Source organism: Antechinus flavipes, chromosome 2 (assembly GCF_016432865.1).
Source record: "Antechinus flavipes isolate AdamAnt ecotype Samford, QLD, Australia chromosome 2, AdamAnt_v2, whole genome shotgun sequence".
Taxonomy (NCBI): domain Eukaryota; kingdom Metazoa; phylum Chordata; class Mammalia; order Dasyuromorphia; family Dasyuridae; genus Antechinus; species Antechinus flavipes.
This window is the reverse complement of record NC_067399.1, coordinates 31,645,521-31,672,964: the sequence shown is the minus strand read 5'-3', so window position 1 is coordinate 31,672,964 and position 27,444 is coordinate 31,645,521. Positions and strand designations below refer to the sequence as shown.

Below are 27,444 nucleotides of genomic sequence, written 5' to 3'. Positions count from 1 at the left end.
CTGGAGAGCCCAAAGGGCTATGAAACTGTGCACACCCTTTGACCCAGCATTGTCACTACTGAGTCTGTATTCCAAGGAAATCATAAAGGAGGGAAAAGGACCCACATGTGCAAAAATGTTTGCAGTATCTCTTTTTGTGGTGGCAAAGAAATGGAAAATGAGGCATGAGGTGATAAAAGTCTGCACCAGAGGGGCAGCAGAGTCAGGGAAGACAAGAGGGTATAACTAAAAAATGCACAAAAATGAAACCAACAGATTGGCTCTGGGAGTGAGGGCTATGGTGACAAGTTGAAGATGGCATCTGGGTTGTGAAGGTGGGGGATTGAAAGGAGGAATGGGGTAGGTATGAAGCAGGGAGGTGAGGATCTAGCAAAGGAAGGAGGGAGAAGGAAAGGGAGAGGGAGAAAGACAGACAGAAAGAAGGAGAGGGGAAGAGAAGAGGAAAGAGAAAGAGAAAGAAGCAGAGAGAGACAGAGAGAGAGACAGAAAGGGGGCAGACAAGAGGGAGGGAAGAAGAGAGGGAGGGAGAAAGGGAGGAGAGAGGAAGAGTGAAAGGGAGAGGGAGAGAGGGAGGGTAAAAGAAAGGGAAAGAGAAAGGGAGAGAGAGAGAAAAAGAGAGAGAGAGAGAAAGAAGGGGAGCAAGAGAGGGAAGGGGAGGAAGGGAGGAAAAGGGAAGGAGGGAGGTGCATTTATGGATGATAACACAATCAAGGTTATTTTTATCTGTGTGTCTATGAAGTGGAATAAGTCATAAGAAATTAATAAGTTGAGATATGGGCAGAAGATGGTACAGTGGATAGAGTCGGGCCTGATGTCAAGAATACCTGAATTCAAATCCAGTGTTAGATACTTTCCAGCTGTGTGACCCTAGGCAAGTCACTTAACCCTGTTTGCCTCAATTTCCCCATCAGGTTAAATGAACTGGAGAAGATAATGACAAGCCATTCCAGCATTTTTGTCAAGAAAACCCCAAATAGAGTTGGATACAAAGAGTGGGCATAAATCTTATGCCATGGATAGGTAAGATATCACCATAATCATTTTACCATTCCAAATTACTAAAATTTAATCATTTTACTAGAGGTGCTTAAACTGGTGTGTGTGTGTGTGTGTGTTTATGTGTGTATGTCCTGGACCCCATCCTCTTTGGCAATCTGGACTTTTAGAAAAATGTTTTTAAGAGCTTAACTGAACAACCACAAAATGTTGAGAAACTAGGAGGTGAGGACATTTGATGCAGTATCAGTATGTAAGGTGAAGTCCCCTAGTATGATGGTGAAAGTTGGAGAGGAGAGAAAGACTGTGAGCCATGTACTCCATTTATGGAGGAAGGAAGAGAACCATTCTCTGCAGGTCTGTAGAAAAGAGTTACCAGGATTTGCATTAGTGAATTAGTGAATCATGTAAATTACATGAACCTCAAAGAAGGAGAAGAGAAGAAAGGATCTAGGCTTCTATCAATGGACTCTTCCCATTGCTTTTGCATTTTATAATATGTTCTAAGGATAATCTGCATCAATAGGAAAAAAATCCCTCTGCCTCATCTCATGAAAATATTAATAAAACAAAAGCATAACCTCACCGGCCATTTCGGATAACATGGTGTGGAAGTATTGCTTATCTTCACTGTTGATCAGACGGTCATGGAAAACTCTTTGACACTCATGGCAAAATAGTCTAAATATCTGCATTTCCTCTCTGACTATTGATGAATCACATTGCAGAATGCCTAATAAAAAATTAAAAAATAAAAAAAAATAAAAAATGACATTTGTCATTATAAAGTTTTAATTACATTTATTTATTTAAAGCACAGAGCCTTTTTTCAGTTTCAGATTCTCTCCCTCCTCCTACCTATAACTTTTTTATTCTGTGCATCTGAAGTTTACTGAATTACATTGGACTTCAAGGCCACCAGGAGGAGGCTTCCAAAGAGATAAAGTTGATATGGGAAGAGATAGGCAAGGGAACTCGATTAGGCAGCAGAGAGACAAGGCAAGATGGTGCAGTGGAGAGTGCTGAAATTACAGTTAGAGCTGCCATGGATATTTACTATGTGACCTTAAGAAACCCATTTCCATAAGTCTCACATTTCTCATCTTTAAAATGTCTTTAATATCCCTACTATTCACTGTACAGGACTATTTTGCAAAGAGCACTATTAAAAAATCTTATGCCATGGATAGGTAGGATATCACCATAACCATTTTACCATTCCAAATTACCAAAATTTAATCATTTTACTAGAGGTGCTTAAACTGGTGTGTGGGTATGTGTCTATGTCCTGGACCCATCTTGTTTGGCAATCTGGACTTTTAGAAAAATATTTGTAAGAGCTTAAATGAAAGGAAATGGCATTAGAAAGGAAAATGAATTATATTGAATTATCAAATATGTCAGTTTGATATTATTAAAAATAATTTTTAAAATTATTGAACTAAAACTTGGGGCAGCTGGGAAAATTCATCTTCCTGAATTCAAATTTGGCATAGACACTTATAAACTATGTTAGCATGGTCAAATCACTCAATCATGTTTGCCTCAGTTTCCTTATCTGGAATTAGAAAAGGGAATGGCAAACTATTCCAGTATCTCTGTCAAAAAAATCCCAAATGGGGTCATAAAGAGTTGAACATGACTAAGAACAAATGAATAACAATAATTTTAATCTGATAATTAAAAATTTAAATTTTAAAAATATCAAAATTTAATTAAAACACCCCACAGCCTCCAGGTTAAGAATCTCTGCTCTAGAACCTTTTAGGGTAAAAGAATATTACCATACAGATGTGCACTTTCAAACTCACCTGGTTTTTACCATGTAGCAATCTGAGAACCAAATGGAAATGAAATGAGAAGACTGTCCCAGAAGGTAAGGATACGTTACCTTGAACACATTTGGATAAATCTCGCAAATTAAACACATAATGGGATTTTGCAGGTGTTGGGAGGAGATCAATGCTCATCCTATTATAAATTTCAACAGCAGCCTCTACAATACTGGATGCACATTGTCTTACAGGTGGAGCAAAGTCATATAAGAAACCATTTAAGATTGCCTAAAATCAGAAACAATGAAAAACCGAAGAAAGAAAAGTGATTTGTTACTTAATTGCTCACGAGGCAAAACTTAATTTCCCTCTAAATACCAAAAGGAAATTCAAGCTGTGATAAAAAGAATAAAAGGCATATAAAAATCACCTTTCCATATCAGAGAGCTTCTCAAGAGCTTTTGTAAAATCATCCTTTTTCTTAGTTTTTTTTTAACTATGATTCAACAACTGTGGATTTTCTTTCCAATAATTAACTTACTGTGCTTTTAATTTTAATCTCTTTACACAGACATCTAAACCAGAATCAAAAGTAAGCAAATAGTCTTTTCTCTCCATTAAAACATCATTTTTAGAAATTTGCATTATCTTTCTTCTTCACATCTGAACCAGGCAATAAGTAAGGGATAAAGTTATTTAAGTCTTAGCTTTGAACTCTAAATGAGTGAATCTTTAAAAAAAAATGACCCTAATGCTTATGTTGGTCTCAGCTGGGCCACTTCATATCAGATCCTATCATATATTTGTGGCCTGAACTCTAAGTGTAAAAAAGCTTCAAAGTTTTTAGACATTTCTTGACAAAATTTCTACCTTTCCTATCTTCTTGGTATTGACTCCAGAAGCCTAATTTGTATCATCTTGCTAAGTTGGAAATAAAGGTTTATTTTTTCCTTTTGGAGTTCTGAAGCTTTTGTTCAAACTATATATTGTATGTGTTTAGGTGGGAGTACTTGCACTTTTAGAAATTTATTTTAAGTGATGGACATGTCTTTTGTCTCAGGAAGATCTTAGCTCCTAATTAGCCTTAACTACTTGGTGTCTCTATATAAAGAAGAATAACAATGAATTCAAAAGGTTAAGATATTCAGTTATTTTAGTACTCTTCTTTGAATTTTGGATTGGGCACTTTATTTCACTTTATTTCAGTATTCATACCCTAACTTCAGGGATGTGCTCATAAATATTTAACCATCAACTCTGAAAAAATGTCTAATAAGACACATCTAAATGTCTAATGAGCTTTATTAATATTTTTACTATCATTTTCTTCTTTCTAGATAATCAACCAGTCAATAAATCAAGCCTTGATTTGTAGCATTTGCCCATTTCTAAAGCGTAAATTTTCACAGTGAAAATTTAACATTTGGCTCATGGGTTTCAGCCTGGTACAAGCTTTTAAAAGCTTTAAGCTGCACCAAGACTTTTGGTATTCTCTAGATTTTGTGTGTCCCTCACAGAGTTTAGTATAGTAGTCTATACAAAGCAGACACTTAACAACATATTAACCAATAAATTCCTGAACACCCCAAGTGTTCCCTTTTGGTTCCACCTAGTGAGAGAGAAGACCCGGCCTTGTATTAAAAAAAAGGGGGCAGTGTACATTGGGCAGGGAAGAATTCTTTGGCTTTAGTTCCATAAGCGGTATGATCTTGCACAACATCTTTACCTCTGTGGCTTTATTTCTGTGTTAAATGGGTAGTTCTATAATCTTCCTCCAATAATCAGAAGCTCTGAACCTTTTAACTGAATTAGTCAATTAGAAGTATGGCCTACTATCTGACTGAATTAATGAATCAGTTAAAAGCATTTAAGTAAGGACCAAAAATCTAGTTAATCAAATAAGGGAAGAGTAAAATGCTTCTAGTCATTGAATAATATGTGTTGAGATTTGCTGAAGAAATGTGTTCATGACCCATGGATCTTATATAATAAGCTACTTATATGGTTGCATGTAATGATTGTACAGTTATATAATATATTATAATTATATAGTTATGTATAATTATATAATGTTAGTTTAGAATGCAAGCATTCCAATGATGATCCAAGGGAGAACAGAACCAAATGAGCAGCTGTCAGGGAATCATTTGAAAAAGGAAGAGATCTTTCCCTCTCCCACCTTAACCAGAGAATGGCCTAGTGGACCTCAAAACATCAGAGGCTGGGGATTTCTCATTGGCATTCTAGCAGAGACTCTGTAAGAGCAGCAGTGTCTGCACAAGGAGTTTAGGACAAATCAGGACAAACTCTGAAGAAAGATAGCTTCAGGACTCTACCAGAAACCCATTATCCAGAGAAAGAATTGATGGTGTCTGGATACGGATTAAAGCTTACTTTTTAAACTTTCTTTTTCTTAATTTTTTTTTGGGTGGAAAACCTATGCTTTCTTTAACAATATTATGAAAATGTTTTGCAAGACTACACATGTAAAATCTGTATTAAATTGCTTGCCTTATCAATGAAGGATGGTGGCAAGGGAGGAAGAGAAAGAATTTGTTTTTTTTTAAATTTTTTTAAAGCTTCTTATTTACAAAACATATGTAAGGGTAATTTTTCAACATTCACCCTTGCAAAGCCTTCTGTTCCAAATTATCTCCTCCTTCCCCACATTCCCTCCTTTAGATGGCAGATAGTCCAATACATGTTAAATGTTAAAATATATGTTGAATCCACTAAATGTATACATATTTATAGTTATATTGCTGCACAAGGAAAATCAGATTAAGAAGAAAAAACTGAGAAAGAAAACAAAATGCAAGCAAACATCAACAGAAAAATTGAAAAATGCTATGTTGTGGTTCACATTCAGTTTTCACAGTCCTCTCTCTGGGTGAGATGGCTCTCTTCATCACAAGATTATTGGAAATGATATGAATTATCTCATTTTTGGAAAGAGCCATGTCCATCAGAATTGATCATTGTATAATCCTTGTTGCCATGTACAATGATCTCCTGGTTCTGCTCATTTCACTTAACTAACTCTCCAGGCCTCTCTGAAATCATCCTGCTGGTCATTTCTTACAGAACAATAATATTCCACAACATTCATATACTATAACTTATTCAGCCATTCTCCAGTTGATGGGCATCCCCTCAGTTTCCAGGTTCTTGCCATTACAAAAAGATCTGCCACAAACATTTGTGGATTCTTTTGAAGAGAAAGAATTTGGAACGCAAAGTTTTAAAAATTAATGTTAAAAATTGAAAAAAAAATTAACATGTACCTGGGGAAAAATAAAATACTAAATAAAAAAGAAACCCAGAAGAAGGTTATACTGCACCTAAGCAGAATTTCACGGAATTCAAAGGAAAAAAAAAGGAAAAAAGGCATTTCCAGCAACTAGGTGCTGTGGATTACTCATTTGCCACATGGAATTTCTAAGATGAGACCACTTTCTGTTGAGTTCTGATGTATGTGTGGGAGAATTGCAACAGAATTTTTAAGAGGATGTTATTTACTAGCTTTTCTTACTAAAGTACCTCAGGAGACAACTATAACTAAAAACTGATTAAAAATCTGACTAATTGATAGCAGCTAGTAATGCTGGGAAAAGAACACTAATGGGGGCTCATAAGCTAGACTACTAGAAAATCACCTATAGGCTTCTCAGAGTTTTCTAGGACCCAGAGGGGGAGAAACAGCAGCTACCTTCTGGGAAACCTAGCATGCCAGTGTGAGTAACTTAAAAGAATGAGCCTCCAAATTCACACAACAGGTTCAAACAGACCATTATACTAGAAAACCTTCAAGGTTTCTCTCAGCTCTAAAATCCTACCATCTATAGTGATAAAGAGGCAACCTGGTGCATCTGTAGAAATTTGACTTGAAACTAAGAGGCTCTTGGTTCAAGTTACATATCTGGCATATATGACCTGTTCAGGGCTCTATGCAGCTTTATGAGACAAGAGGTGCTGAGGGCATTGGCGCAGGGAATTTGCTCAATGGGTAGTTCCGAAGAAAACTGAAACCCAGTCCCTATCTCATGACAAGAGATATTGTAAAATGACATAGAATATGTCATTGTTTTCTTTTAAATTAATAAACTAGATTAAATCAAAAGAATTCATTAGAAATTAACTTAAGTTAACGCTCACCTGAAAAATTTGCTTTAAAATATGTTCAGAAGGGGTTGGAAGACACAACATGCTGAAGTGTCTGATGAAACGAGGGGTAACAGGATTGCGACCACCTCCTGGAGGTGCACATGCTGATGCGATTGTTACATCCTGGTAAGAAAACAAAATGATTCACTTCAAAGGAAAATGAATCGTTATATTTTGGTTTCAGAATCCTAGAAGTATATAGTAGTCATAGATCAAATTTTCATCTTATAAACTAAGAATTTGTTTTTATTGAACTTAAAATATGTGAGAAAGGAGAAATATATACTAATTTATTGGAAAAATTCACAGTCAAATATTATAATTAGTAAACTGGACAGTTGATAACTTATGAAAATGATTTCTACATTTTGAAGGGTTTAGGCAAAGTGAAGAGGCATCTTTGAAGCTGGAAAGACCTGGATTCGAGTGCCTTCTCTGGGAAAAATTCTGGCTGTATGATTGGACCAATCACTTAAATTTTCAGTGCTCTGGGTCACTCTCAAGTTATAGAGGAGACCCTGACTTTCACTTGGTAGGGGGATCTTCTTTACTTTGGAGTTCTCAACTTCAGGTCCAGTCTCTGTCCATTGATTTGGAATAGCAATTGAGTGCATCTGTGTTAGCTCCTTCCCAAAATTTGCAGAAAATCTACTGTAGAGTCTTAATGGCTCAGCTAAGGGTTCATTGCTTGCCTTCTTTCATGACAAGATTTCTTCTCAGACTCTACTGAAGACTATGATCTTTTTATATAACTAATGACAGGAGATACTCTGGACTAAGGATAATAGGACTCAGCTTCTAGACCTAGCTAAGTTGCCATTTTGCAATTAGACCTCAGGTCTGGTGCTCTATCTATTGTGCTACCTAGCTGTCCCTAGTGTTTCCTCCTGGTTATACAATTAAGGATTTATGAATTTTCCATCTTATAATAACAAGCTAATCCAACCTGTCCATTCAGAATGATCCCTGTTAATAAACAGAAAGGAATTTGTATGCCATCTTAATTTAAAATGACAGACACATAGTTATTATTCACTGAATGATTTAAAGTCTAACTAACCTGTATTTCTTTCCAAAAGAGCTTCTCTCTGTCATAGAATCCACCAAAATCCATATACTGTCGGAGTAATTCAATAGGAGGTTGAGAACCATAGGTATCCAACTTGGGCATGTTCAAGTCATCCACAAAGATTATGACTCTTTTGTTTCCTGGTGCTCCTAAAAAAATAAGAAAAATGAAAGCATGTTAGAATTGCAGGTTTGTTTTAAGAAGTCAAATTAAAAATTACATTGCAGTGGATTCTTTAGAAATCATAACTGATATCACATGGTCAGTTTCATGTCTTAGGACTAAAGAAGATAACTACCATGGTATATTTAGAGAGGAGAGGAAATTCTCTTTTGGTCTGCTGTTCTATTGTCTTTCCATATAACCAAGAAGGCTGTATACTGTCAGGCCTTGAAATAAATGTAGACTATCCCTGATATATCTTTATAGGGAAGGAAGGAAAAATGGAAAAGGAGGAAAGAAAGAAAGAAGAAAGAAAGAAAAGAAAAATTTAAAAAAAGAAAGAAAGAAAGAAAAGAAGGAAGGAAGGAAGAAAGGAAGGAAGAAGGAATGGATGGATGGAGGGAGGGAGGGAGGAAGGAAGGAAAAAAGAAAGAAAGAAAAAGAAAGAAAGAAAGATAGGAAGGAAGGAAGAGAAAAGGAAGGAAGAGGAAGAAAGGAAGGAAGAAAAGGAAGAAAAAAGAGAAGGAAGAAGAAAGAAAAGAAGGGAGGGAGGAAGGAAGAAATAAAGAAAGAAAAAGAAAGGAAAAATTAAATATTGACAAATAGATTATAAAGACAAGAAGACACATGCCAGCTAGATAAATAGATAACATCTATAGATATAGATAGATCACAGATATAAATATAGTTAAATTATGGATGGGTGATAGAGGATAGATAAGAAAGATGATAGATAAATGGATGGGTGAATAGATGGATGGATAGAAAGACAGACAGATACATGATAGGTAGACAAATAGATAATATCTAGAGAAATAGACACATAATATAAATATAGATAAATTGATGGATGAATGCAGATGGATAGGAAGACAGATACACACATAATAGGTAAATAAATAGATGACATCTATAGCTATATCTTATAGATATAAACAGATATAAATCTTATGTCTTATATTTTATATAATCATATATATATGATAAATATCTTATAGAGAAAAAGTAATTATATAGATAGATAGATATAAATACATGATAGGCAGATAGATGATATAATTATGGAGAGAGGATAGTTAGATAGATAGACACACAGAGACAGAGATGATAGATTGGTAAAATATTCAGCTCTCATTACACTATATTAGGAAACTGTATCATCAAAGGCCTTGAAAGCTCATAGAGAAGTTTTGAATTGATATGGCAAGTAAAAAGAGATTTTCAAGAGGGGAATGATGTGCAAGGTCCCTTTTCCTGTATTCAGTCTTAGTGTTTTCCTCTGAGGCCCCCCCTTTCTCCTCTATTTGTATTTTTTTGCATAATTGTTTTCATATCATCTCCCCCATTAGGTTATAAACTCCTTGATTTCAGGTGCTCTCTTTTGCCTTCTTTGTATCCCAGCATTTAGTACTATGCTTGACACAGAGCAGGTGCTTAATAAATATTTGTTGACTAGTCCACATGATGGAAATGATGCTTAAGAAGAAGATTTTTGCCAGAACTTTACTGAATGGACATGAGAGGGAGATTTTAGTTAGAAAAGGTAGTTTCTAAGTAGAGCACCTTCTGTGGATCCAGGCTTTTCAGTCCTCAAGTATGAAATGATGAGGGTCTGAACTGGAGTAGTGGTCATGGGAAAAGAAGGCACTCTGTGAATGGGATACCTTTCTAATAAAGAAGAGTTATGACTTGGTGGCTCCTTAAATGTAGAGGATAAAGGAGAGGAACGAATCAAAATTAAGTTTAAGACTCGAGGGGTCAATGGCGGGATCATTGGCCAAGACAAGGAAACTGAATGGAGAAGAGGAGAAGATGGAAGAATTTGGTTCTGGATAGGATGACTTTGGGTTGAATAATGGTTCCTCCAAATCTAAACTTCTAGGATGCAGATGAAGACATGGGGCTTCTCATGTCAAGACATTGCTACAAAGTGGCTGCCAATTGCCTTGAAGAATACATTATTATAGCAGGGAGTATTTCTGTAGCATTGTCAGGTTAGCAAAGCCCTTTCTCTGTTACCTCATTTGCTACTTCTGAGTAAAGTCCAGATGTCTCTGCCTAGCACATGAGGCTTTTTTCAGTCTGATCTCAGGTTCTTTTCAGGCTTTCCCCACACTATGACTCCCCTCCACAGATTTATGCTCCAGCTCTACTCTCCCTCAGTTTTCCCACCTCAGGGCTTTCATTGTTCATAGGTCTGCAATGCATTCCCTCCAACCATTCTCCTGCTGGATTTTTACATGTCCTTGAATCCAACTCATATTCCATCTCCATGAAGCATTCCCAGTTGCTAAACAACCTCCCACTCCCACCTCTGCTTTAGAATCCACATTTTGTTTTGTAACTCTAATGGGATTACATATAGTTGGATATGATTAAAATGACTAAACAATAATATAAAATACATTTTGCACTTAATATTGGGTATTATAATTATCTGCTTTCATGTCTTATACCATTTCTAGACTACAATCTCTGTAAAGGCAGGGACTTTTAAAAGTTGAGAGTTCCTCAAGGGCAGGGACTACCTTTGTATTCCCTATGTTAGTCCAATGCCTAACATATAGAAGATACTTAATAGATGGCACAGAGGCAGGAGCACTGGGCCTGGATTCACACCCCGTATTAATCACATACTGGCTGTGTGACCCCAGATTTATCAAATAGAAACTGTCTCAATTTTTGCAAAATCATCTGCAAAATAGGGATAATAATGATCTCTATCTTCCAGGATTATTGTGAATATAAAATGGGGCAATGATTATATGCTATTTTAGAAACCATAAAGCATCATGTAAATGCTAGCTATTATCAATGATCATGAAGATAACTTCTTCTTTTTCATCTGAAAATTGGGGACAATAATACCTAGAGTGTCTTCCTCAGAGAGTTCTCATGAAGCTCAGATGATGCAGGTAAAAGCACTTAGGAAACTGAAAGATTTATTTCAAATTTAAATTTTAACTATCATCCTTACAGGAAAATAAGAAATTATACGGCTATTAATTTATTAAGTTATCTATTTTAATAATCTGTTATTTAATTGTTATTTTATTTTGAGGGAAAACATCATCAATTCCATTATTTTTACCTAGGATGTTTTTTCTTTTCTTTTCCAGTTTTGATTCAATAATCTCTTGTGTTCTTGCCGATGATGTTTGCGCAGAGAAGTTGAGGTAGACGGGAACATATCCAGCCTGTTCTTGTATTCTGTTCAGTAATCCCCGGGCAACAACAGACTTTAAAGGATAAAGTAAAAGAATATGTGAATGGATTGTAAAAAAAAAAAAGATCATTAAGGAAAAGCAAAAGAATATAAGACTTAAAAACTAAAAGAGACCACAGTGCTCATGGAGCCCACTCTCCCATTTCACAGATGCACCAAACTGAGGCTCAACAAGGTTGACTGATTTGCCCCAAATCCTAGTGTTGGTGTGTGATAGATGGAAGATTTGAAGCTAGGTCTTCCCAGCTCTAATTTCAGCTCTCTATCCCTCATGCCATGTTGGGATAAAAAATTGGACAGCGCCAACTAAAACATATGTTTTTGAAGTCAGATTACACTACTAATACATGGAAGTAAAGGGAAGATGGGCTTAAGGATGGAAAGGAAGACAAAAATTGGTGGATATAATAGAAATACACTCCAACCCTTAAAAAAAAGTAAGATGGTACAGAGTAAGGCAGTGTTACATAAGAGACAAATCAGTGTTCCAAAAATCTTATTGCCATTTTAAAGTGTTAAAACAGCATTAAGACATGTGAGACACTCTGGATAGGTTATGTTGAAAGGCTTCTTAACTCTTAGAATTTCTTAGTGGAGGAACAAAAGACTATTCTAATCCTGTGAGTTAAAAAGAAAAGTAGTGATATTTAAAAACATCTTTTAAAATATGAGTCTTGTGCTTTAAAGATTTATATTGCAGTCTCTGAGATTGTTTATAGCTCTGGAACTACAACCCTTGGATTACATGTATAAGCTGGAAAATTAATTTGACTATAGATTTTAATGAGTAATCATTTTTTCAATATTCCTCTCACTTTATTGGTGTTGTTTAGACCTATGATTTCATCAAAGTAGGGATTTCCTAGTGAAGAATCTAATTATAACTTAAAGAGTACTTCTTGGATCACTTAAAGGTTAAATGACCTGCCTTTTCCTAATTTTTTTTGGCCAGGCAAAAAAAAATTAAGTCACACAGCTAGGAAGTGTTAAGTGTCTAAAGCTGGATTTGAACTCCTAACTCCAGGGTCAGCCTCTAACCATTGCACCATCTAGCTCCCCCTCCTGTCTTATATTATTAATCATATTAATAAAAACCAATAATAATTATAAAGAAGCTGTAGAAACATCTATTATTAACAATTATCATTAATATAGTAATAATAACATTTCTTGTTATAATACTACAAGAATATCACTAATATAATTAGCCTTCTGTTATTAATAAATATTATTATTTATAGCAATGAGTACCTGTTATGTGCCATGTATAGTACTAAGTGCTTTACAAATAAAATTTCATTTAGTAAGAAACCTGAGAGGGGGTGCTATAATTATTCCCATTTTAGAGATGAGGACACTAAAGCAGAGAGAGATAAAGTGATTTGCCCATGGTCCTGTAGGTGGGATATATGAGAGGCAGGATTTGAATTCAGGTCTTCCTGATTCTGTGTGCACTATTTTCTCCACTGTGTCACCTCCCTACCTACCCCAGCATAAGTTATGTAACTTAACCAGAGTCAGTATATGTCAGAGCCCAGATCAACCTGGCTTGGAAGCAGGCTTTCTATCTACTACACCATCCTGCTTCATCCTGTTATTAATAACAATATGAGACTTTTACTTCCCATAACAGGGTTCCCTGTCACTTAGGCAGCCTGGGTTATACCTTCACCATACAGAAAAAATTATCAAGTTTACAGGTATCACCTGGGGGTAAAATATTAAAAATCCCTTTCCACTGAGCTTTGAAAACATCCTTACAGACAGACTGGGTTACCTTCACATTGTGCTGGCATTGGGGGAAATAACCTTGCTGCACTTTCAGAGATGAAGGTCACTTACCTTGCCAACCCCAGTGATTCCGGTCAATAGAACAGGATGATTGACAGCAAGCAGTTTTTCCATTAGATAACCATAGCGTACAGTGTCTGTTGTGGGAACCAGCATTTCAAAAAAGGGCACATCTCGGCTGTACTTGAAAGGAGGGATAATTCGTTCCCAAGGGTCCAAGCGTTTGGTATCATAATCCATATGAATGCTCCACAAATCCCCAGAACTCGGAAGCTAAGGAACAACAATAAACTTAAATCTTAAAGAAGCACATAACTACTATAAAAGATGGGGAGAGAAGTAGATCATATGTTTTTGACAGGTTAGCTAGGCCCGTGAATTCTTAGCCAAACAGCTAGCTAAAGATACGTTAAATGATTTTGTTTCCATGAGCTTGAAAAGCTTTTTGCATGAACAAAATTAATGCAACTAAGATGAACTGGGAAAAAAATTGTGTATGTTGGATAAGGATCTAATATCTTTTGTTCCATACTGGTCAATGAGAAGCATCACATTCTTACGGATTTTGAAGCTTTCCTCACCTTGGCCTCTGGAGTCTCCTCAAACTGCTGTCTGACATAAGTGTCAAAAGCATCCCAGTAGATTTCAGTCAGATTTCCACCAACAGCCCACAAATAGCAGAATACAAAAGTCTGGCAAAGAACACTATTCAATTTTCCTTGTTCCTAAAAGACCAAATGGAATTCTTTAAGGTGATTCATAGGTAACCTTTGAAAATCAATCACCAATGATGAAATCCCTCTCTACATCTTCCTCTTTTCACTTTTTTCCTCATGGAGATTGCACTTTTAAATGACTGAAACAGTTTGGTTGCATACTGGTTAGTGCTCTGGGACTAGAGTCAGGGATACCTGATTTCAAATATGGCCTCAAACACTTACCAGCTGTCATTTAACTGCTATCTACCTCAGTTTCCTCAACTGTAAAACAGTGTTATTAATAATATCTCCCTTCCAGGATTGTTGTGAGAATCAATGAGATGATATTTGTAAAGCACATCACAAACATTAAAATGCTATATAATTTTTATTACTCCTGCATTAGCCTGAAAAGACCATTGATAATTTGGACACAATTTTGTGGAAATATTTATTAAGAACTAGGTGCAAAAATAATTATAGAGGATAAGCTGCTGAGGAAGGCTATACTAGCTCTGCTGGTGTATAATAAAAATTCTGCATCTGGTCCCTGATTATTTTTACTTCATTTATAGAAAGATCATAGACTTAGAATTGGAAGTGACCTTAAATTTCATTTAATCTAATTTCTTTTTTTTTTTTTTGACAAATGAAGAAAGTAAGATCCAGAGATAGTAAGTCATTTGCTCAAGATTACACAGTCAGACAGTGGCAAATCAGGATTCAAACTCTAGTCCGGTGACTATACATTCAGCACTCTCTCCACTGTGTCACATTGCCTCTACTAATCATCAATATTAAAATGATAAATATGTATCTGATGTTCTATTCAAACATCTTGTTCATTCGACAGAGTAGAACATCCGGGGCTAAAATAGAAATGACACATTGCCTGAGAGTTGACTTATTTTTCCTAAAGGAGAATTCCTTGTTTGGATCAATAAACATTCAATATTTTCTTCAGTCTGGCTATAAATTAAGAGATTTATTGAACATCTCTTCTGTGTATAACTGTGCTGAGTTACGTCCTTCACTAAGCTTTCCAAAAAACTATGGTTATTCACGTATAGTTTCTGGAGACTCTTCTAACAGTGACCTTAAATTAGGCATAGTTTATAGGAACAGCCCATTTTTATTCTTTGCTTTAAAGATTATGAAGCCCTTTCTTGCCCATAGCTCTGAGTGTAGTGATGTATGGCTCACTCTGAACTTTCACCATCCCCACCCTGGTTCATTTCCTTATTCCCATAACTCTCCTGTCTCCCTTTTGCTGTGCTGTGTGTTTGACAAAGAAAAAAAACACTAGAGAATTGGTGTGGAGATCATAAATTTTAGAAACTAGACCCTACCCCATTTTCTTAGCTGTTATCACAAAGATATAATTTCCTTTTGGTCCAAGTCTTTCAAATTTCAAGATGACCTTTTCTCATGGGCTCCTTTGTTTGACTTTTCTCTAAACTCCCTAATTAATGAGTATTACTTATAAGCCCCTCACACTGATCTTTTCCCTCTTTTCCTATCACTTTTTATTGGCTTTTTATATTCTACTTTGTATATGGAAATGATTTTTTTGTGTTAAATCACACTGATCATTTCTCTCTCCCCCCTATAACTTTCTGTTGACTTAGAAATTCTACTTTAATATTCTCCTTTGTATATGGAAATGATTTCTTGTTGTACGTTAAATCACACAGATTTTTTTCTCTTTTCTCCCTATAACTTTCTGTTGACTTAGAAATTATACATTTTATATTCTACTTTATATATGAAAATGATTTTTGTGTTAAATTTAGAATTGAACATTTAAAAAATTATTTCCAATTTATTGTGTATATAGCTTGCTTGTACATTGCTGCTTATTTGTACATTGCTCTTTTCATGTTGTCTTTTCCATTAGATTCTAAGTTCCTTGAGGGCAGGGACTGGCTTTTGCCTTTCTTTGTATCCTCAGTGCTCAGTACAAGGTCTGATATCACGTTAAGTGTTTAATAAGTACTTATTAATCGAGTATTGTCTAATCCTTATATATTTCTTTTTGCATATTTGACTTCACTCAAGAGGTTTTTGGCTTTTCCTGCTAGGGTGACTACTCTGCATGGGACTGTCATTGGTTTAAATAAATATGGATTTAGCCCCACTTTTAAGGGAGGCTCTTTTTTTAGGTCACAATTAATAGAAATGCCATCAAATCTGTCCTCAGACCCTAGCTTGATTTTAGGCACCAGTAATTTTCTATGAACTGAAGAGTAACATTAATAGTAAGAATAGCTCATGTGGTCATATGATGTTGCCTTGTAAAAGACCCAGATAAAAACTAGTAGAACTCTGGGTTACAGAACTTTAGAATGAGGTGAGATTTGTTTGACATCTAGTACAACTCTATAGAGTTAAAAAAAACGATGGATGTTCAAAGTATGGTCTACATAGAAGATACTTGATAAAAAATGAGAATAAAAAAACCTTAGAAAACATTGGCATTTTCAGAATTTGCACTGATACTTATTAAAAAATCATCACGTTTCTCTTGGAAGACCATAAAACCCAAGTGACTATCTTATTGTTCATTTATATTTGTACATGAAAGAATACAAAATCTTCCTGTGTGATAGAAAACCTTCCCCCCAATATGTAGTAATCATTACAACTTTGCTGAGATAAAGGCAACATTCATACCAGAGCTAAGTCAGGTCCATCTTTCCCAAATAGGAGGGACTCCAATAAACAGCAGAGGGTGACCACTTTGCTGATATCCACTTGAGGGATAGCTTGAACGCACTTTTTACTGACAAACTTTAAGCCTTGCTCGACATAACGTTGAAATAGATTTAGCACATATTCCCATGCTTCCTCATTCAGCTAAAAGGAAAAAGGAAAATAATTGAATAGTACTAAAAGGTATTGTTATGAAGATTAAAGAAGATAATAATTGTAAAGTGCTTTGAATAGTCTTGCACTATTTCATTGTTTATCCTTTGTTTCTAAAGAGGACCAGGGACATCATGGATGATGTTTTGACTTGTAAGTGAATTGGACTTAAGTGAGACAGGTACACAAAGTCTCTCTTCTAAGGTCACTGGGGTCTAGTGACAGGATAAAAGTCAGGATGACTGGCAATGGCGTGGGATGCAGTGAATGACCTTGGGATCTTCAACATCTGACTAACCTCTAAGCCCTCCACAGAGCCCGTTTCAGCTACATTCCAGGCTATTGGAATCAATTTTTCTCATCCTCTCATTATGTTGGGAGAAGTCTTCACATAATTGGGGTAGACATCCCCTTAAGTTATCAACAAATATGAGAGTCTGTAGATTGCCCTCAGCTTGGGCTAGTCTATCTGCCAAGACAGTTTACTGAGATGTCACAATGTGATACAGCTTCTTGGAGCCACAGGTGAAAGCTGGGTGGCAGGTGGACACCACAGGTAGACGAGAAGCCCTGAAAAGTGTTCCACAGCCCTCACACCAGAGCTGCTAGTGCTTTCTGAACTTTCCTTGCACATAAATAAACATTAGCGATTATTATCATAAGCTGGTCCAATAAGGTCTGGTGGTAAGAACATTTGACTCTGGAGTCAGTTCCTTTTTACTGCTGGTATGGTCTTAGACAAGCCATTTAACTTTCCTAGTCCCTCCAAAAAGAAGTCCTGCACACAAAGGGACCACATTCAGACACATTCCTCACTGTGGAAAAGGGGGGGAGAGAGAGAGAGAGAGAGAGAGAGAGAGAGAGACAGAGAGAAAGAGAGACAGAGAGAGAGACAGAGAGAGAGAGAGAGAGAGACAGAGAGAGAGAGAGAGAGAGAGAGAGAGAGAGAGAGAGAGAGAGAGAAATGACTTTTTCTGTATAACTCCTTGGTAGTTATTTTGTATGAGAATATTGACTGACTTCATCTCATATGAAAAAGAACTAACCTCACTTCATTGTGTATTATACAGTTGTTTCCTATAAAACCAGAAAGCAGGAGTATGTAACACTTTGGAAGTCTTCCAAAAATTTATTTAGGAGGAGGAGGATTATTTTAAAATGTTTTGAAATGCTTGCGATTCTCAGTAAGGCTGAAGGTTTTGCAATAACCAATTCTAAATGGTCATATCAGAAACTTACTTTGTCAGAAAAACTTGACTTCCATGTCAGGACATATGGCATCCATTTTAATTCTTCGGGATCCACAAACACCATCCCACAGCGACTGACTGTAGCAGGAGAGGCCACCTTTAGATCTTGTACCTGAGATGGAAAAAACAAATCCCGGTAAAAGCTATTTATGATATTTTCTGCTTCCTCATAGTCTGATATTTTTGGCTGAGGCTGTACTGATATTGATTTAAAAGAGGGAAGAGGAAGGAAGAGAGAAAGAAGTGAGTCATGGGATAGAAAAGGAAAACTCAAGCAAAGAATAGAGGAGAAAAAGGGAAAAGTTCCATCCTGCCTCGTTCACAGAGGTACACTTGGACTAAACCATGTATTTTTGTCCCTTTAGCCTGTATATTTCATACCACATATATAATACTATGTATGAAAGAGAAACAGGGTTCAATAGGGTTGGGCATGGAGGCTTAAATTAAACCAGGATGCAAAGTTGGAGGGCAAGATGAGAAAGCACAGACATAGAAATGATCTGTGGCAAGAACAGAAAAAGCAAATGAATTGCACTGGAATTGGATGACCAGTTCCACCCTTGAGGTTTGGGGAAATATCCCGATCAAAGCAAGTAACATTAGCTCTGCTCTCCTGGAAGTACCATTGATAACACATTCTGGAATATTGTGGTCTCATGAACCCTCTTCCCATGGACCTTTAAACTCAGACCATTTTATTTAAATTTAAGAAGAAAAGGTGAGGAGATCTGAACAAGGTCTTGGTCCTTTTCTGGTCAGGGAGACGCTCACTGATACATTCCAGAGCTGGCTACCTGGCAGGATCACAGGATCAGAGCTGAAAGGGGACCTCAGAGGCCATCTAGTCTAGAAAAGCACAACTTAGGTTTGTCTTTTGAGGAGGTTATTGCTTCTGCATGGGTTAGGAAAAACAGTTTGGAAATTATCTTCCTGTCCTAAAATTGGGGCATGATACCATCTGGACTCTCAGAAGATAGAGCCATGAGGCAGCCCAGGTTTACTTGTTAACTAACAATCCCTGCTGAGGGAACCAAGCTAAGCTTAGGGGAGGGGGAAATGTCCTCAAATATCCACAGCCTAGTATTCAAATGATTGAATTAATGAAGGCAGAAGGCAGGTATTGAGTACTAACTATGTGTCAAACACTGTACAAATAGAAGCATAAGACGATCCCTACCCTTAAGGAGATTCCATTTTACTGGGTAGACTACACATGGGGAAGATTTTAGCTGCAAGTCAGAAAAGTCCCAAGTGCAGCAGCCAAATAGATGGTCTGTTTCCACTTTCTCTACTCCTATGGACTGTGAGCTCTTGTGTTCTTAATCTGAGCTCAGTAACCCAATATCCTATCTGCATCCTTGACTTTCTTGTCTCCTGGCTACAACAGCTGCACCCCAGATGCTGATCTCTAGGTTTCTGATCCCATTCTGCTAAAAACTGACCCTGATTCCTCATTTGGACCATACTGTGCCTTGGATTCACCTTCCCTTGCTACAGAACAGTCCAGCTAATATTCAACCAATAAGTCAACAAGAATTCCTCAGTTCTCAACTCAATGTTCAATTAATCTGTAGTCCCTGGTACTATGTTAAGTTCTAGGGCTAAAGAAGTAACAACAGCCCTTTCTTCAAGGACCTTGCTGTTCAATAGATGATGGTCTAATGGCTATGTACATACGTGATATAGGCAGTGTAAAGGGAAAGTAATTTCAGAAGGAAGGAAATTATGGTGGGATGGACTGGAAAGGTCTTTTTCAGAAGGTGGCATTTAAGTTAAATATTGAAGGAAGCCAGGGAAATTAGGAGACTGAAACAAGAAAGCAGAGTATTCAAAGTAAGTGACCCATCCAGTGTAAAGACATGGAAGTGGGAAATGGAGGGTCAAGTTTGAAAATTTCAGGAGGGTCATTATAAAAAGTAGTGGAAAGTCAAGCATCAGAATGGAGAAGTTATGGGTGCAAGGGTCCAAGTTATGCAGAGCTTTAAATACCAACAGAGAACAAATAAGTTGTTTCAAGAATAGAAGAAAATGGACAGATCAGCAGAATCATGGAAATCCAATCACTATATCCTAAACTAATTAATATCATCAGTGCTAAAGTAATGCAACGAGCATACTTTACCTCAAATATCATATGAATTTGAGGAGTGAGTTTAATTCTTTCACTATTGGCCAAACAAAGCATCTTATTGTCATCCAAAACGGTGTTCATGTTTTCAATCCAAAGCGCATCCACAGGCCCATCACTGATGATCCATTTGTGGTCTTCTGAAGTATCATTCACTGCTGCTCGGACGCTAAGTGCCATCAAACCATCTTTCCACTCCAAGGTTAAATTGTTCACTTCCCCATACAGTTCACCCATTGTAATGGATTTTGGATTCAGAATATATGTCTTAACTGGCTGATAAAAGGCCTTTTCGATTCCCATTTCATTTAACATCCCTAAGGTTTCAGCCAGAATTTGGTAAACTGTGGTCTTTCCTCCTCCCGTTGGCCCAACAAGCATGACGCCGTGTCTTACGAGCATGGTTTCATAGAACTGTATAACTTTGTGAACCATACAGGCCTCAGGCTGAAGGTCTTGTTTAGTTATGACTTGTACAATTGTTGACTGAAGAATACCGTAATCGTGTTCTGGAATAAGGACTCCGGGGAAAAGATCAGAAATGATTCCACTGGGAAGAAAAACAAACAAAATTTAAGTCAATTAGAAAACATGGTTATGTATTTGGATACTTATTTTTTTTAATTATTCTATTTTCATATTTGTAACATTCAAATGGTTGAAAATTATATTTTTTCTTATTTTTTATATTCTATTTTCATATTTATAACATTTAAATAGTTGAAAATAATATTTTCCTCACTGGTCTCCTTTTTGCTTGAACTCTTGAAGTACTTATTTTGAAACACAATGCTATGAAATGAAAAATATAAACACGATATGGTGTTTATAATGTATCGTGCTATTTGGTATTGTTTCAAGGATTAGTTTTGTTTTCCCAACAAGACTGTAAACTCCTGGGGAGAGGGACAATATTTGTCTTTGTCTCCCAGTGTCTCCTTAAGTAATGAATGCATAAAATCCCAGTGTCAGAAGAGACTGCTCTATTATATTGGGGTCAAACAAAGCATCTTTGCACACGCTGATATTATCCTAAGAGAGAAGATGAATTCCTTCAGCATGTTAGCACATCATGGGAATATAGGTCTGTATTTAAAAAAAAACTGTTAATTAGGACACATTACAAGAAATCGACAGCAGCCTCTCTTTAAGATATAAATAACCTTTTTAAAAATTAAAATGAACAGAAAAAACTAACCTCTCAATGTTGCCCCTCTCTGCAACTAAGGCTTTTTTTTTTATCATTGACATAGCCCTTCATCTCTCAATTGGAGATGTCCACCAGTGAGTCAGTGGTGCAGGACTCAAGCTTGAGAAATTTAGGGCTAGGAACCGAATGTGGAACACAACATAGAATTCTCACTCTGTGGTTATTTGCTTGCACTTTCTTTCTCAGTTTTTCTTTTTCTTCCTTCTTAACCTGATTTTTTCTTGTGCAACAAGATAACTGTATAAATATGTACATATATATTGGTATTTCAACATTGAACTACCTACCAGCTAGGGTAAGGGGTGGTGAAAGGAGGGGAAAATTTGGAACAAAAGGTTATGCAAGGGTCAATGTTGGAAAAATTACCCATGCATATGCTTTGTAAATAAAAAGCTTTAATAATAAACCAAAAGAGAGAGAGAAATTTGGGCTAGATATTTAGAAAAGTCATTTGCATATGGATTATAGTTGAACCTAAGAAAGCTGATGTACTCACCAAGAGAGAAGGTAAAAAAGATTAAAGAAGAGAATCTTCTGATAGTGGATAGAGAAGTCCTGGTTTCAAATTCTGCCTCTAATATACTGTCACATGGACAGTATATTAGATTGGAAAAGGCACTAAGCAATCGGTGCTCCCAAGAAACCCGCCATATTGCAAAACAGTTGCCATTTGCTTTATGGAGAGAGTTTCTATTCTGGGAGTTCCCTATCTCAGAGAAAGTACAGGTATGGCTCATGTGTCTGGAATAGACAGAATTATACTCTTTAGAAACAAGAGAATTTTGTGATCCTATTTTCAAGAAAAATGACTAAATAGAAGACAATTTTTTATCCAATATAGACTTTATTTTCAACTAACAGAGAGAAGAATGATTTTTTTATATTATTAAAAAAAGAAAAGAAAATGACCGTTCATAACATTACCTGAAGAGAAGGGCATCGTCTGTTAGAAATTTGGGTAAATTGGAATCTCTCAAGGCTCTTATCAACACAACATCTTCATTTAGGTTTGGGTTCTCTCTCTTGAGGGACCTAAATTTAGAAGACAGAAAGAGTCAAAAATGGGGCTGCTGGACTTTTTGAAATCTCAGCTTAAACAACATATGAGTAGAAAATTAGCACGGGGAGTAAAAGTTGATTGTTTTATTTTTCTTTTACATGGCTCCAGAGAGCAATAGGTTTATGCCTTAAATCAAGTAGCATGTGATCAAGTATAGATAGTTGTACATATGTAAATGTATTGTGATTATTAGTGACACTGTATTTTGGCTTAAAGTTTCAGGGGCTAGGAGTTGAGAGGCTCAGAATGCATAGCAAATAACATATGGATTCAGATCCCACTTCTGACACTCAAATCTCAGTTTTTTCATCTGTAAAAATCTGTAAATAGTAAAAATATCTGTTGTACTGTCATAAGATTGCTGAGAATGTCAAATGAGATAATGTATATAAGATATTTGCAAACTCTAAAGTATTAGATAAATGTCTATGATAATAATATATTTATATAAAACATAATTCTATATAATAATATAGAATTATAATATGCAATATAATTATTGTTGTGCATTGACTCTTAAGGGAAGGTAGATATATTTGCCTTGGTGGGACAGATAGAATTAAAAACAATAGGTAAAGAATGCCTACAGAAGTTGTCTTTCCTGATCCCTCTTAAAGTTGGTATCTTCTTCCTGAAGCTATCTCCAATGTGTTCTGTAAATATTATTTGCACATATATAGTTGTCTACATGTCATTTCTCTCATGAGACAGCACGAACTGCCTTTTGCATTTCTTTGAATTTCTTGCACTTAGCATAGTGGCTGTCATTTGTAAGTGCTTAATTAGTGTATGTTGACTTGGTCAAAATGGCTTTGAACCAAAAAGGAGTGGAAGGAAAAACATTCCCACAAAGATCTGCCACACCTGGGAATACCCCATGCAATATAGCCTAAAAGACCTATAATCCACAGACAAAAATGACCAGAAAGACAGTCTGCTATGAAACACCTGGATTGCAAGATCTACCTGCGAATGCACCAGTGATGGGTAACAAAGACGGATGAATCAGAGATCCTGATGTAATGACTTCAGATATCACTGAGCTGGGTAAGACAGGACTCCTGATTTTGAAAGTGACAGCTTTATTCAACAGGAAAACAACAGACTTTGTAGAGTAGGAAATGTATATTGAGGAGATATATTCATGTAAATAAATCCAAGAGCTTTTAGGGGAAACATGTTTTGGGAGAGAATAAATGAAGAAACAGAACTGAGATTATCTTGAGGATGTATTGCAGACCACATAAAGGACTTAGAAAAGGAGCTTGGTAAAGATCTAGCCAACCAGTCATGATATTTTAGTCACAGAGACTTTAGCCACCTAGAGAGGAGTTAACTCTCATTGTATGAAAGTCATGTGGAAAAAAATGTGACATGTTTTTCATGAAAATGTCACTCTTCAAAAGATGGGACAAATGACTAAGGAACTGCTATTCTGGACCTAACTCTGATCAACTAGTGAAGTAGAAATAATAGAAACTTAGTGCTTACTATCCAGGCAGCTAAATGGCACAATAGAGAGAATGTCAGTCCTAGAGGTGGGAAGATCTGAATTTAAATATTACCTAAGACACTTACTAGCTGTATGATATCTGGACAAGTCTCTACCTTTAAAATGAGCCGGGGAAGAGAAAGGCAAACTTCTACAATATCTTCGTCCAGAAAATCCTAACTGGTGTCAAAGAGAGTCAGATATGACCAAAATTGCTGAACAATAACAATAGCACATGGTTTACTGTTGTGCTGGCAAAATTCATTCTATGTATTAATTTATCCCAACTGTCTATTATTGGGGCCCGAAAATTCTCTCTCATTGTAGTCATTTTTTGTGTATTTGAAGTTTTTGTATTTAATGTACTTCAGAAGACAGGATAGGGCAAGTGGGGGATTATTGGTGAAGATGAGAGAGTAAGAGAGTGATTATCCCAGTGTGTTGGGCAAACAAACAGAAATGTATGATGGGGGGGATATTGCCCATTTTGTGACAGCTTTGGAGTACGATGGCACACTTAACCATATTGGGCCATTTGAGGCCTTCTTACCCAGCCATGACCAAGACAGATTTCACTGCTCTCATCCCAAAGTCATAGTGATCTTGCTGAGAGAGCTGTTCACTGCAAAGTTTATACATTTGAGTCATTTTTCTGGCAAGGATTTTGCTGGATTCAAACCCTTCTGAATATAAAATCACCTAGAATTAAAAAAAAAACATATTATGGAATTTCTACTATAATATGCTTCTATACTAATTAGCATAATACTTCCAGTTTTTTTTAATAGGACTCTTAATGAAATACTCAATAAAATTTGTAATATATCTGTGAGCTCTTACATCATTAAAAAGTAAATGGAAAGGAGCAGCTAGATGGCACAGTTGGGCAGGGCATCAGCCCTGGAGTTAAGAGGACTTGAATTTAAATCCAGCCTCAGACACTTAACACTTCCTAGGTGTGTGACCCTAGGCAAGTCACTTAACCCCAATTGCCTCCAAGAAAGAAAAATGTACAAAAAGGTTTACTGCCGTGGCCTGAATCACTCAACAGAAAAGTAGCAGAAATGCTGACTTTGAGCTCCCTCCTTGATGAATGACATAATAAGGACAGGGAATAGATCTGTGACTTCTTTGGTAAAGGGAATTCTTAGATGAAGGAACTCCCCAACTCCCTTTTCTCATCACTTAAGAATCTTAGAGAGTTGCCTAGAGCAGCGACTTTTCCAGAATTACATATTCAGTCTGTGGTAAGGAGGGAACTTGAACTGAGATTTGTGAATTCAGAGTTGAAAAATAAGACTATTACTATACTCAAAGAGTATGTGTTGGAATCCTTACTAACTGCTAACTAATTAGAGTTGATCTAATCTTACAAGATGTTTTGGCCAGAACCTGAAACAAGTTACTAAGTAGAACTAATCAATACAAGGCTTGTAGGTGGGAACACAAGCCTTGTATTGATTAGTTCTACTTAGTAACTTGTTTCAGGTTCTGCCCAAAACTTCTTCTTGTAAGATTAGATCAACTCTAATTAGTTAGCAGTTAGTAAGGATTCCAACAAGTATGCATTTTATTAGGAGGGAAATGTATAAAAATACGTGTCTGTATATACATATATGAATATAGGTATATATATATATTCACATTATTTTTGTGCATGTATATATGTGTCTAAATTGACATCTATACATTTGTAAGTAGAGAAACAAAGAAAGAAGGGGGATAAAGTGAGATATAGAGAAAGAAGAAAAAATAGAAAGGATGGGGGGAAAGCGAGACAAAGGGACAGAGAGAGACAGAGACAGAGAGATGTGATTTCAACAATTTGAGAAAGGCGCTCCACCAGAACAGATCGCCACCTTCTCTGTAATGTATTCTGTCAGAATGGTGCCCAGGACACAGAGAGGTTATATGACTTTTTCAAGGTCCCATAAACAATTATTAACTTCAAATTCTGCTTCTGATACATTATTCCTGGTTCTGAAACCAGCTGCCTAGCCACTATACCACAATGCTCTTCATACATACACATATACAAATTTGGGCAAAAGACTTACTCAAAGTTCTTAATCCCACTAATAATAATAGGAAGCATTTATGCTGTGTTTGTTATGTGTCAGATACATGATAGGTGCTTTACAAATTCTTTGAGACTCACAGTGACCCTGGGAGATAGGTGCTATCTATTATACCCGTTTTACAGTTGAGGAAACTGAGACAGAGCTGTTTATTGACTGCTTAAGGTCACACAAAAATGTCAGAAGTGGGATTTGAACTCAGGTTTTTCCAACTGCAGGCCTTGCATGCTGTCTCCTGTACCTCCTAACTGCCTACTAGCAACTTTTAAAAATTTCTATTGCAAAGGATGATCAGATCTAAGCTTAAGAAAGAACTTGTGCTTCCTTCAAAACTAATTTGGGTGTGAAAACACTGACAAAGAGTAGGAAACATGGAAAAGTAATCTCTATAGATTTGTGAAATTTAGATATGTTATCAATAATGGAACATATCATACAGTAATATATATATATACACACACATGCATGCATGTACATACATGCATACACAAACATCTATATAATATTATAAAGAAATACATATACATAATACATAAGTTAATATAAAATAATAAGATAAAGACAAACTCAGTTTAAGATGATTTTATAGTTGGCAATTCAGCCCAAACAAGACTGAATATACATCATTTGGTTAACGTTCAGTTGTGTTTAACTCTTTGTAACTCCAGTTGGGGTTTTCTTGGCAAAGATAACTGGAATGGTTGGCTATTTCTTTCTCCAACTCATTTTTACAGATGAGGAAACTGAGGCAAACAGAGTTGTTACTTGTAAAGATGTTTAAATGGGAGGAAGAAGGCACTGAGAGTCCCCACCTCGGAGGTGGACAAGCATGGATGGCAGCCCTGCTTCTCACACGTGCTGGCCATGTGACACTGGGCAAAGCTCTCAGGACTCCAGATATGTGCCTAAAACTTTAAGTTGCAGAGAGGTGATGACTTCCATTGATTAAGTGAATTTCTTCTCCTTGGAATTCTTTATACAAATGAAAACACATGTCTAGTTCTGCTTCAGCCCACATTTAACACGTCTAAACATAGCAACTATTTTTAAATTTTCATTTGTTTCCCTAGCTTCACCTGCCATTCTCCACTTTCTTATCTCTGTATCTATCTCTCTGTCTCTGTCCCTATCTCTGTCTGTGTCTACATCTCCTTGACTTCTGTCTCTGAGTCTCTGTCTCTTTTTAGTTCTTGTTCTGTCTCTCTGTCTCTGCGTGTCTGTCTCTTTAGCTCTTTCTATCTCCATCTTCCCACCTTCTCTGTGTCTTTCTCTTGTTCTGTCTCCATTCCCCTACTTTTTTCCTGTCTCTGTGTCTCTTTTTCTAGTTCTTATTCCGTCTGTCTCTTTAACTCATTGTTTCCATCTCCCCACCTTCTCTGTTTGCTAGTTTTTGTTCTTTATCTCTGTATCTTTCTGTTTCTCTGTCTGTCTGAATGTTTGTGTGTCTCTGTCTCTCTAGCTCTCTCTCTTTCTGTCT

General features: G+C 36.4%; 1 protein-coding gene across 1 annotated transcript in view; it reads right to left on the bottom strand.

Annotated features, from left to right (window-relative positions):
* Positions 1 to 27,444, bottom strand: part of DNAH6 (dynein axonemal heavy chain 6) — a 206,349-nt gene that overhangs the window by 108,263 nt on the left and 70,642 nt on the right. The window contains exons 34-45 of the mRNA XM_051974340.1: positions 24,440 to 24,588; positions 22,262 to 22,369; positions 20,122 to 20,677; positions 17,986 to 18,108; positions 16,555 to 16,737; positions 13,765 to 13,908; positions 13,235 to 13,456; positions 11,258 to 11,405; positions 7,996 to 8,153; positions 6,927 to 7,058; positions 2,888 to 3,059; positions 1,583 to 1,729 (exon numbers count right to left, since the gene is read on the bottom strand). Of these exons, the coding sequence (XP_051830300.1) occupies positions 1,583 to 1,729; positions 2,888 to 3,059; positions 6,927 to 7,058; positions 7,996 to 8,153; positions 11,258 to 11,405; positions 13,235 to 13,456; positions 13,765 to 13,908; positions 16,555 to 16,737; positions 17,986 to 18,108; positions 20,122 to 20,677; positions 22,262 to 22,369; positions 24,440 to 24,588 (2,242 nt within the window). The remainder of the gene's footprint in view (positions 1 to 1,582; positions 1,730 to 2,887; positions 3,060 to 6,926; positions 7,059 to 7,995; positions 8,154 to 11,257; positions 11,406 to 13,234; positions 13,457 to 13,764; positions 13,909 to 16,554; positions 16,738 to 17,985; positions 18,109 to 20,121; positions 20,678 to 22,261; positions 22,370 to 24,439; positions 24,589 to 27,444) is intronic.